The 12,398-nt window shown below is 36.5% G+C and overlaps 1 protein-coding gene across 2 annotated transcripts in view; it reads right to left on the minus strand.

The window, feature by feature from the left end:
• The window catches only part of LOC108698386 (teneurin-1), a 405,073-nt gene that overhangs the window by 100,641 nt on the left and 292,034 nt on the right, over nt 1-12,398 (minus strand). For both annotated transcript variants that reach the window (XM_041572726.1, XM_041572725.1), the window contains 3 exons: nt 8,005-8,190; nt 7,356-7,379; nt 3,105-3,251 (listed from right to left, as the gene is read on the minus strand). In XM_041572726.1, the coding sequence (XP_041428660.1) occupies nt 3,105-3,251; nt 7,356-7,379; nt 8,005-8,190 (357 nt within the window). The remainder of the gene's footprint in view (nt 1-3,104; nt 3,252-7,355; nt 7,380-8,004; nt 8,191-12,398) is intronic.

Here is a 12,398-nt window from a genome sequence, read left to right on the forward strand (position 1 = left end):
TTTTAGGTGGCGAAGTAGGTGGTCGAAGTTTTTTTTAAAGAGACAGTACTTCGACTATCGAATGGTCGAATAGTTGAACGATTTTTAGTTTGAATTGATCGATTCGAAGTTGTAGTCGAAGGTCGAAGTAGCCAATTCAATGGTCGAAGTAGACAAAAAAAACATTCGAAATTCGAAGTTTTTTTCCTTCTAATCCTTCACTCGAGCTAAGTAAATGTGCCCCTTGGTATTCAAATCCAATAGAATTGTTGTCCTGTATCAGAATTCAGCATGGCTCCACTCTAGGCAAGCTATGAGTTACAGCTTAGGGTGCAACACAAAAACGCAGCTGGAGCAAAATGGAAAGTGTACAAAGTAGTGCAGTTTTTTGCACATTCCATTTAACCTCATTAGTGGTAAATGAGCCCTTAAATCAGCTGCAAATATGATGCTTCATTTCATAACATAGTTTGCACAAATTATTTTAACATTGGCAGCTGTGCAAAAGAGTAAATTACGATGAAATACAGTTTAAAAAATTTTCCAAACATTTTAAAGGGACCAAGTTATTCCATTTTTTCCATAGATGGAATTCTTTATTCCTATGCATATACTGTATTTGTAACCTAACCTACAACTTATAAATATGAATAAATCCTGCATCTTGCCACTGAGTGAAGCATGCATTGGAAAAAAAAAGAATCTGAAATCATGGTAAAAATGTTAAAATTTAGATTTTTTTATGACGTATAAGCATACAGTACATTTGAAGTTTTTAAAAACTGCTAGTGCTCCTTGCTTAAAGTTGTCTGTAGGATACAAGCTGCTTCTGAATATAAGGACTGTGCCTACTGGACCATATTTATACAGGAAGAAAGTAAAGCTGTTAAACACACAATAGATCGAAATGTAACTGAACTGAATAACAATGAAGTGCTAAAAGGATGTAACATGGGAACAAAAAAAAAACACTTTGTTGCTACCCGATAACACACTGAATAATAAAACATAAAGAGGTGTTTATTCATTTAGCACATCTTGAAAGATAATTTTAACAGTTCAAGACAATATTTTTACCTGGTAATAGAGATGTTTAAATTCTAAAGAAAAAAGTCTGTATTTAAGTAAATAATTTTCTTAACATTTCCAACAGGTACACCTCCTTACCTGGGAAAAACCTCTCATCAGTCCTGTAATATAACATTATATCAGCGTGTCTTAACTTTGTTTTTCTGGGGACCCCTTATTTTTGGGGGTGAGCCATATATATGTTTGGAATCAGTTATTTTAAACATTACTGTAATACTTACTACTTTAAGAAAAAAAACATTTAAAAGGACAGTAGACCCCTTGCTCAACGCGAGTTCAGTGCACAGGGCTTGTGCTGAACATTGGTTTTGCCTATCGTATTAATCATGAAGCATCTAAGGATTTCCTTAATCCAATCAAGGCCAATCAGGGAAATGGAAGCTAATCCATGTTAGGTCCTTGCGTGATAGATAATTAGATTGGCAGTAAAAAATCTTCCCTTAACACCTTTGTTATGACTATTTTGACAGATAATATGGAGTCTATTATGCAGGAGGATTATCTGTGCACTGGAATTCTAATTATCGACCTCGCAAGGACCAAACATGGAGTAGCTTCAGTTTCCTTATTCGTCCAGTTTAGCACAAGAAATAAAAAAAACATAGATTTATCATGATTAAAACAATAGGCATATGTGTGTTCAGTATAAACCCTATTAATTGCACTGTTGAAAAGGGGCTATATTGACCCTTAAAGAGGATTACAGAGGCTGATCCTAAACAGCATGGCAACTAATTCTTTTGTTTTTTCCCAAGCTCACATTATATCAAGTTTATTTATAAGAAGAGGCATGGGCACATATACAATGGCATTGACCTATAAGGGATATACTTTGAGAACATCAGTATCCATAAAGTTGAACTAAGTATCTGGCTGGAAAAACTACTGGCTATATATTTGTACCATAATGACACACGTGTGGTGGACACCTTACCTAATGAATTTCAGCTCCAAGCAAATGGGGCCAATTTACCAAGTATTGTTCTAAAAAATCTTTTTGAGTGATAATAATGGTTACCATTGGGAAAAGTGGCTATTTTCTGCTTTAACAATCTTTCCTGGCATTATCTATCAAAATAACAAGGAAAATATTTTACTAAAACTGTACCCGATGGAAGTCTGCACAGCCTTGCAAGTGTCCAGCCATAGGGAGGAATGAAATCCACACTCACAAAGCTGTAGAACACTTTCCGATGGTGGGGACAAAGAAGGGAATGCTCTGATCAATGAGCAACATTGTTAACGGAATTCCAGAATGTCAGGAAAAGGTTAGTAAATGTGACAAAAATCCAGGCTGCTAGGAAAATACAAGGATATTGCCAGGAATCCTAATTCCAACATTAATAAATGTCCCCCATAGTAAAGCTTTCTTAGATCAAGAGTCTCCAGAGTGCAGTTAACACAGTTTTCTTCTAGTTCTCGGTGCTTGGTGCTGCCATTTTAATTTTTCTATTACTGACAAGAAGGTAAGTGGCACAAAGGAGATCTGCATCTCTCAGATGGCTAAGAAAATCGCAGGGCTTTTCAGTAATATCCATCTCACTGCCACTATTACCGAATGAACACGAATGCTGAACAATCTGCATATTAAAGAGGGCCTTGCATATATTAAAGGGATTTCCGAATTCATAGCACTGAGCTTAACAAAAAATAACCATCAAAAGCTCTGTGCTTTAAGGTCTTCTGCTGTCTCGTTTGAAAGCAGCATTAATCCTGTTATCATTCTGATCACTCTGCTACGTATCAGTTCATTATTCATGAACATTGATTTCAGTGACATGTAAGAACAGAACAGCAGTCAGTAGTGTACCTGCATGTGAAAACTCATTTCTTATTTGTAGCACATGCAGGAGGGAGTGAATAGTCAAACATTAAATTGCGACATAAATATGCATCCGCTGCAGCTTGCTGGCTGGTGAGTAATTGGGTACATCAGCATGTCAGTACAAACTATACTGCCCACCAGGGACTGCTACATTATCTTAGTGGAACAATCCAATTCTGGATGAAAAAGATGCCACTGCTGCGTAGCCTACCTTCATCATTATCCAAGTTATCAGCGCACAGCATCTCCATGATGATATTGCATCCAGGTCCACTCCAGCCAACTTTGCACAAGCAGTGCCAGCCGTTCTGATCCAGGGTACATCTGCCATTTCCATAGCAAAGTCCTGGACAGCCATCTAAGGAGAAGATGAAAGTATATTTTCAATAAAGCAACTCTGAAATAGTCACACAAGACATTGCAGGACTGAGGGAAAACACATTAGAAAGATTCAATAAATATCAAAGGATCGAAGGATCTTTCCATTACATTTTTGGGATTTAGTCATGAAAATAACAACTTGATTGGATCAGATTTATTGTAAATGAATTGTTATGATCGGAAATTTAGATTGATTCCATATCAGAAATGAGCCTGTGTCTCAGATCGGAACAGGAAAGACAAGAAAATGCAACAACAATCTCACAACAAACTTCTTTTGGATGGTATTATATGCCTACAGAATATGGACAATGATAATGGTTTTGACTGAATCAAATTGGCCTATCAATGACCCATCAAATCAGTAGACTTGGGGCAGATTTATTTACCCTTGACCATCCATGGTCAGACAGCCTGGGGAAGATCATGCTTTTTTTTTTATCACAGATGGTCAAAGGTAAATAAAATCGCCTCTATGCCAATTGAAACTGTTTTCTTTGTAGGACCTCTTCTTTGGATTTATGCCTTCATGACTTTGTATTGAAGTACACCGCCTTTGTATATTAGTCTTAGCTAAAGATATCATAACATCTCTATTAAGTTGCAAAGTTATAGTGCACTTTATCTTGTCTATGCATATTCTCATTTATCCAGGTCATGATATACAGTATCTAATAGAATTAGGGCAAAGGCAACTGGAAGTTTTTTTTTTCTTGAAAGCATTTCACCCCTCATCTGAGTGAATTCCCCATTATTCAAGTCACAAATATCCAATCACAATGGTTCAATTGAACTTCAGTAATATGTTGGCTGAAACTCACAGATGTGTGAAAGTGAAAGCCAGTCAAAATGGTACCATGATTGTCATTGAGACAGGTGTTCATTTTTCAATGTACATTGTAGTGAAGAGTGCTCTATACATTGGGGAGACAAAACAACCGCTTTGTAAGAGAAAGGCCCAAAATAGAAGGGCTAACTCCTCAGGACTAGCAGTATATCTACATCTCAAGGAAAAGGGACACTCCTTTGAGGTCAACAATATGCACATTTTGGATAAAGAGGACAGATGGTTTAAAAGAGGAGTGAAATTTATGCCAAAGTGCAAAAACCATCCCTGAACAGAGATGGGGGCCTGTGACACCACTTGTCATCAACCTACAATAGTGCTTTGACATCTTTACCCCGGCAGCTTCACAAAAATTCACACTTCCAGTCATGAACTTTCACACATCTGTGAGTTTCAGCCAACACATTACTGAAGTTTAATGGAACCATTGTGATTGGATAGCTGTGACTTTACTACCCTCAAGGTTTTAAATGCCGGGTAATTCCCTTCCACTTCAGTTAAACTGAAGAAGCTACTCGGATGAGTGGCTAAACGTTTTCAAGGGAAAAAAACTATTAGGGGCAGATTTATCAAATTTGAGTTTTTCAATGGTACTTTTCAGTCAAAACTCAAATTTTTGGGTAAAAAAACCCCTTGAATTTTACAGATTTAAAAAAAAAAAAAAACCGAACATTTTTCGAAATTTATTATACCCCAAAGCTGTAAATAGCATGAATTCGATAAATACACCAGCTAAAACCTATCGAAGTCATATAGAGGTCAATGGCAGAAGTCCCTTGAACCATTTGACGATGCTAGTAGCATTCATGATGTTCAGGTTTTTTTTGGTGGGTTTTGAGGAAAACTCAATGAATTAATGTATTCGGGTTTTTCACCCTGAATTCACTGATCCGAGTTTTTTAACATTCAAGTTTTTCCTTAAATTAGAAAACAGGTGAGTTTATTCGAGGTATAAAAAAACCTCACAACGCTTACAAACTCGACAATATGATAAATAATCCCCTAAATGTCCATTTGCCTTTGACTTAATTCTACTAGATACTGTGCACTATTTCAGATTTTTTTCTCAGGGGACCTGAAAATTGGTTTAATAAAATGTTTTCTACTTTTCCAATATTTCAAATCCTAGAAGGATCTTTTCTGGTATTAAGCTAGATCCTGGAAACAGTAACCCATAACAATATCCAACCCATAACCTGAAACTCACCTGTTTTCTAATTTAAGGAAAAACTTGAATGTTAAAAAAACTCGGATCAGTGAATTCAGGGTGAAAAACCCAAATACATTAATTGAGTTTTCCTCAAAACCCACCAAAAAAAACCTGAACATCATGAATGCTACTAGCATTGTCAAATGGTTCAAGGGACTTCTGCCATTGACCTCTATATGACCTCTATAGGTTTTAGCTGGTTTTTTTTCAAATTCGTGCTATTTACAGCTTTGGGGTATAATAATTTTTTTTTTTTTTTAAAAAAAATCTGTAAAATTCAAGGGGATTTTTTTTTACCCAAAAATTTGAGTTTTGACTGAAAAGTACCCTTGAAAAACTCAAATTTGATAAATCTGCCCCTAACAGTTTTTTTCCCTTGAAAACGTTTAGCCTCTCATCCGAGTAGCTTCTTGTAGTCATTTTATCAAACCATAGTTTAACACATCAGTCTTTCAGAAGGCTGCTTTAAGGAACTGGTGGTGGATCCCAACAATATCCACTTCAAACTTGTGGCAATACTGCCCAAACCCTACTTATTTTTTACACATTTTTGTATAATATGGCTGTCTGAGTAAATGGAACATTCAAAGGCCTTCTTAATACTTTTCGCTCTATTAATGGACCCACAACTTCCTTGTTAGTATATGTTTGTGGTGGAGAGAAAAGCAAATGCTTAATAAATGGTTAGATTATAGATTAGATTATTATATTAATATTTAATTGGATCTATCCATGATGTCCCTTGTGTGTGCATTTTCTAGCACTAACAGTCTAACACTGTTAACCCTAGCTGGCCTGTAGGCACTGTCTGCTCAAGGGGAATAGAGCAGTGGAGTTAGAATTTTTGTTCTAAAAGTCAAAGTTAAGTAACCCGACAACAGATACCTTAGGGCTCATTTACATCTGCAGTGGACAACTTGCACTTTTCCCTGAGTTTTGTCTAAAACAACGCTAAGGGTTCTTGAGTCCAAATGCACTCTGTGCAGTTCTGAACAATTGTGCTCAGTGTCAATCAGTTAATCCTGTCTTCCATTCAGAATTGAGCGCTGCTGTGTCTAAGCATGACACTGTGCAAACCCTGCAGCACACTTGCGCCTAAAGAATCAGGGGCAGATGTCATTTACACATTGAACTCTGGACTGTAAAATATTTAACAGGCCCAATTTTCAAATAAGTGCACGTCCAGTTGTGTCCAGGTCAATGCCCACATTGCACCTGCAATGACGCATAAATGCTGGGAAAATCGAGCATTGTGGGAGGATAAACATGGTCACAGCACCTGTGCTCACTGTGTCTAGGTAAGTAGTGCACCTTTTTATCTTTCCCATAAATGCCGATTCTATTTAGAAACTACTGAGCCATTACCATGTTTGTTAAGTTATGTAACACAGGGGAACTATATTGCAAAAATGAAAATGTAATATATGTCCTCATGCCGAAATAAGAAGGTTTCTAAATATAATAAATACAAATTCTGTTTCGTAAATATTCAAGTTACTCTTCACTTTCCCCCTCTCAGCATCTGCCTCTCTTCATTCTCTCTTCATGCAGGAGTTGGGCATCAGTTAAATCCAATATAACTTTTAGGGGGGGGGGGCTCCTTTTGCCTAGAAGATGTATTAAAGCTCACTTCATTAAAATCCTGTCTCTCTACATGCAGGATTTGTTAGATTTTGTTTGTACTGGAATCAGTTATTTGAGTGAGCTCTAAATACATCAGCTAGGAAAGGCATATCTTGGATCTAACTGTTAATGAATATCTCGGACATACCTCCTGCAAGAAGACAGAATGAAGATAAAAAGTTGCTACGAGAGGAATAGTGAAGATAAACTTGATTTTTTCAGAAACCATAAATCATTTTTAATTGATTGTATTTAGAAAGTTTCTTATTTCAGTATGGTGAAGCTTATATTAAACATGAATTTTTGTGATTGTTCCCCTTTAAGAACATGTTTTGTACAACCTGTATCTTCTTGACATTATTACTTATGTTATCTTATATTAATCATCTTTGAGAACTTACCTCTTACTGCATCCAGGTATTGTGCTATAAAAGAAAGAAAAAATATTGTTTAACTTTTATATTTTTAAAACCATTACTTAGTCCCTTTGTAAAATGTATAATGAAGCAATAGAATTCTTAATGAATCAGATGAAAATTAAGTGTAGGACTGGCCAGATATGGGATGACTTTGACGTAGTTGGCCAGCTTAAATATATTGCAATATATGGACAAACAATCCCTGTGTTGTTTAAAGGGTAAGGGATTTTTCAGTAGCAGTATGCACAACATGTCTCTGTCTTAAATATATTGATAATAAGTTGAGTGCAGAGGACTTTCTATTTCATTCTTTGTTGTTACTGGTTCTTTAAAGTAATGTAGCACAGAAGGACAGAATTTGGATAACTGACTATCTAGTATGTTTTCATTGATTGCTCCTTTCAATAATCAACAAGGATTCTTAGCCAAATCCTCAAAATGTAATTAACAGGGGTTGAGTAATGTGGTACGTTCCGTGCACTTGATATAACAACAACATTGGCTCCATTATATAAAAATCTGTTTTGTTTTTGTAATGAAAATTGATGAATGCATTTGTATCAATGTGTACTAACCCCTCATAACAAATAAGTAGAAATGCAGTTGCAATCAACCTACAGGGGAAACTCACCTATTGTGCACTGTTCTCCCTCCCATCCGGGACTGCATTCGCATTTTCCATTCTTACACAGGCCGTGCTCGGCACAGATTGGATGGCATGTGCGTTCATCACAACTGGCTCCTCCCCAGCCATCTTCACATTGACAGACCCCCCCTGAGCAAGTACCATGACTTCCACAGTCCACTGAGCAGAGCTCTAATATAAAAAGAAAAATGAAAGCATACATTAGAATGTCATGGAAAGTTTAATTATAAGGATATTGGCAGTGTACTCACGGCTATGCAAATCCCAATTAAGGATTGTGCATTATAACAAAACACTACAGTCTTTTCGAAGAAATTCAATTACCAGTAAGACTTCTGTTGTAGCTGTTCACTGTTATACTATACAGATTTTTGCTTCATTTGGAAAATTAACTATGACTTTCCTATTTACCATGTTAAATCTTGTGGCCTCAGCACTAAAGTAATATCTATATTTGCCCCAAGTTGCTCTAACTTTGCATAGTGCTGTACATAATTGCTTGTTCATATTAGGAGATAACAGTATTGGTATAAAAGATAAGGTAGTGCCATTATCCTGCAAAGTGATTATAGAGAAAAATAATGTTACATTTTAAGCTTCTTCTCACTGCGGAAAGGCAAAATCTCTTAACCTTGGAATTATTCTACTTATTCTACATATATCCCTGACTGAGGGGCATGTTTGTTAAGGTTGGAAATGTATATATATATATTTGTCTACAATATTTTGTCTACTTTGTCTTTTCAGGTTCATAAAGCTGCACATTCAATAATTATTAAATTTTTCTAAAGCTGGCCACGGCTTTTGTTGCAAAATCAAATGACAGAATAAGGTTTGTACATATTTATGAATATCAGATTCCATATAAATGTAGATCAATATTGACATTCAGACATAATGGGCAACGTCCATTAGCTTCAATATGGAATTGCCTTTTTATTTGACATTGAAAACCATTGTTGTTTAAAGGAAAGCGATACAAGCAATATTTTTGCTATTATAAATACATATTTAGTAAGCATGCTGTCCATTACTGTATCAACCATTTGGTTCAAATGTCTGTAAAGAAGATGCATTTTATCACTGTAAGCTGCAGAGTGATTAGTGTGGGGTAAGATTAAGGGGCAGACCAAGAATGCACTGAGGGTACTGCCTGAAGCAGCTATTTCTGCTGTTAGTTATAGGAAGCTGTCTTAACTCTAGGACATAAAGGAGACACGTTATGTTCAAAACAGCACATTTTGCTCTTTTAAATATAAAACAAATGTGCTTAAAAAGTAGTGGTTTGGGGTTGATTTTTGAAAATTCCTGCAAAAACCCTACTAGTCCATTCCACTTCCGGTGGTACTCAGCAAACTACACTGTAAGATAGGAACAGCTAGGTCAGGCATGTCCAAAGTGCAGCCCGGGGGTCAAATGCGGCCGTTTTTCAAATTTACACGGGCCCTCAGCCTCCATCATGAATTAATAATAATGAGGCTCAGTGCAATCAGGATTCCCATAGCAGTAATATTTGGACACATTAGTGAACTGATCTGCCACTTGGTCTATACTGCTGCCTGTGTGCTGAAGGTGTTAGCAATAGACACGTACTGGCATGTAGAGACGCGCTGTTTTCGCATACTTCTTTCGGGCTGAAGGTGTCAATAGACGTACTGACGTGCCAGTACAGTAAACTAAAGAAGTATGGCGTCACTACGTGCCAGTACGTGTCTATTGCTAAGACCTTCAGCACACAGGCAGCAGTATAGACCAAGTGGTAGATCATTTCACTAATGTGCCCAAATATTACTGCTACGGCTAAGTATTTCCTGTAATTTGATGTTAATGGTTCAAAGAATGTCGGGCTGAATGGTCGGCCCCCACACATTTTCACCTCATCAAATCTGGCCCTCGTTGTAAAAAGTTTGGGCACCCCTGAGCTAGGTGGATCTGATAGGGAACTGAAGTCTGTCTGTGCTTGAGTGACTTCAGGACTGTGATTGAATATTCCTCTCCTGCTGCAGGTTCTAGCATAAAACCATGCTAAAAACATGGTAAAAAAACAGCTTCATTTATTATCTATAATTGCCTACAAGATAAGATTTTTTTATTTCATTTTTCTCCTGTAAGGAAACACCTGTGTGATAAGGAGGTTTTGCCCTTTTGCCTCCTATAAATGGCAACTGTTAAATATTACCAGGAATGGTACATCTACATTCACAGTTGCCAAGCAACGTTTCTTCAAAATTTACAACATGCAGGTCTTCTAGGCATAATCCAACACAAACTCTCCAGAATACTGGTCTAGCTGTATACCCTTTAAGCTCACTTCTACTGTTCCATTAAGTTAGAGTTTTTTTTTTTATCTATGGGGTGCTTACTTGCCTAAAGGCTAACCAATGGCTGCTACAAGCTCAACTCAAAGGAGTCGTAGTACTGCAACTCAATGTAAGTGTCATACTCATCCCAGTGAGTGTCAATCTAATACTAGATATATTTTCTTTTGTCAGTGTTATAATATCAATGAACAACTAAAAATAGTGGCTCTTTTTGAGACATTTTTAGATGTGACAGGGACTGTCATCAAGGACTTATGGAAAAGATGTTCATTTTCTGGAAAGCACAGAATATAAAGGTGCTATATGAGTAAAGGTTAAAAATTAACAACATGGCATCCTGGTATTTTCTACCCACTAGCACCATAAAGCTTTCTTTGATGAAGGAGTTAAGGCTTAATATGAAATCCCCATCAATAACAATCTCATTACTGTATGTTCAGACAAAGAAGAAGGAAATGAAAACAAACTGTTAGCAGCTGGGCAATTTACAACTCGGAAAACCGCAGTGTCATTTCTCATTTGCTTTAGCAGACTTTTGAAAGCTTCTTTTTAATGTTACTTCCTCCAATAATTCATTTTCAAAAGACAAGCTTGGCCTCAGAAGGTTTGCTGGAAACTTTATATTTTTTTATTGAATTTTTTTTAGGGGTCAGTTTTTTTTTTCTGGGCTTTTCTTGTAAGATTATTCATGTATTCAGTTTATTACCTTATGGAATTACATCAAACTCTTAGGTTAATGAGCAGTGTATTGCTGATGAGGATGAACCTCCCTAGGGGTTTGGATACCTTCTAACTGACTTGCATATGCAATCCGCGAACCAGCGCTTAAAAAATGTAGAGCTTTCTGTGCCAATGAAATGTTTACTTGTGTAATTGTTTTCCTGTTCTGCAAAGTCACGTGATCTTTATTTGTGCTACAGATAGTCCCTCATTATAACAGGTAAAGAAATAAAGCCAGGGGAAAAACAGATACCCCGGGGGGGGGATATTTCTGCTATTAACATGCAAGATTTTTAAATTTACTTTTTAAACTTCATAGGGCAACTGGAACTTTAAAAGGACATTTTCAGTGTTATAGATTTCAAGCATTTGTGGAAATTGTTGGAGGGATAATAAGGAATGTAGCCTTCATGATCCATATCATAATGGTACCATACTGTATAGGGAGGCTTTGCTCTTATCACTCAGATGAGACTTAAAGGAGTTGTTCACCTTTAAAATTCATTTGTAGGATGATGTAGAGAGTGATAATTCGAGACAATTTGCCATTGGTTTTCCTTTTTTATTACTTGTAGTTTTTGAGTTATTTTGCTTTTTATCCAGTGGCTCTCTAGTTTTCAATTTCAGCAGTCTGGTTGCTAGGGTTCGAATTACCCTAGCAACCATGCATTGATTTGAATAAAACCTGAAAAACCTGAAAGACCTAAAAAGAAAGCTGACTAACAGCAATAAAAATACATTTGTAGCCTTACAGCGCATTTATTTTTAGATGGTGTCAGTGACCGACCATTTGAAAGCTGGAAAGAGTCAGAAGAAGAAGGCAAATAATTAAAAAACTACAAAAAAGGCAAAATGAAGGTGAAATAAAAAGTTTCTTAAAACTGGCTCTCTAACATACTAAAAGTTAATTTAAAGGTGAACCACCCCAGGGTCAATAACAGTAGAAAATGAAAATGGTTAATTGTATTTACAGTAAGTAATGATTTATCGTGCCTCTTCTGATGGGCATTTCTCAATGGTTGAGAGCTCACACCTTCCAATGTCCATTTAAAACAATGCGTTTGTGTTTAAATGGAAATCATTCGAGTAGTTCACTTGACTTAAGAATTCCTGAATGGCTTGACCAATGAAGTGCATTGCCAGTGCCAAGAACATGAGAAATCCTCAATAATATTTCTCATGCTGGATGGAGGGTGGATGAATATTGAGAAGGGTTTTTGAATTTTGAAAAAAATGCATATTTCCAAGTTTTTTTCACAGTGCATCGTTTCCCTCCAGAATTTTACAGTGTACTCGCTAACTGCCACATCCTGACTGTCAGTGTTTCAAGGGATCCCC

Source organism: Xenopus laevis, chromosome 8L, assembly GCF_017654675.1.
Source record: "Xenopus laevis strain J_2021 chromosome 8L, Xenopus_laevis_v10.1, whole genome shotgun sequence".
NCBI lineage: Eukaryota > Metazoa > Chordata > Amphibia > Anura > Pipidae > Xenopus > Xenopus laevis.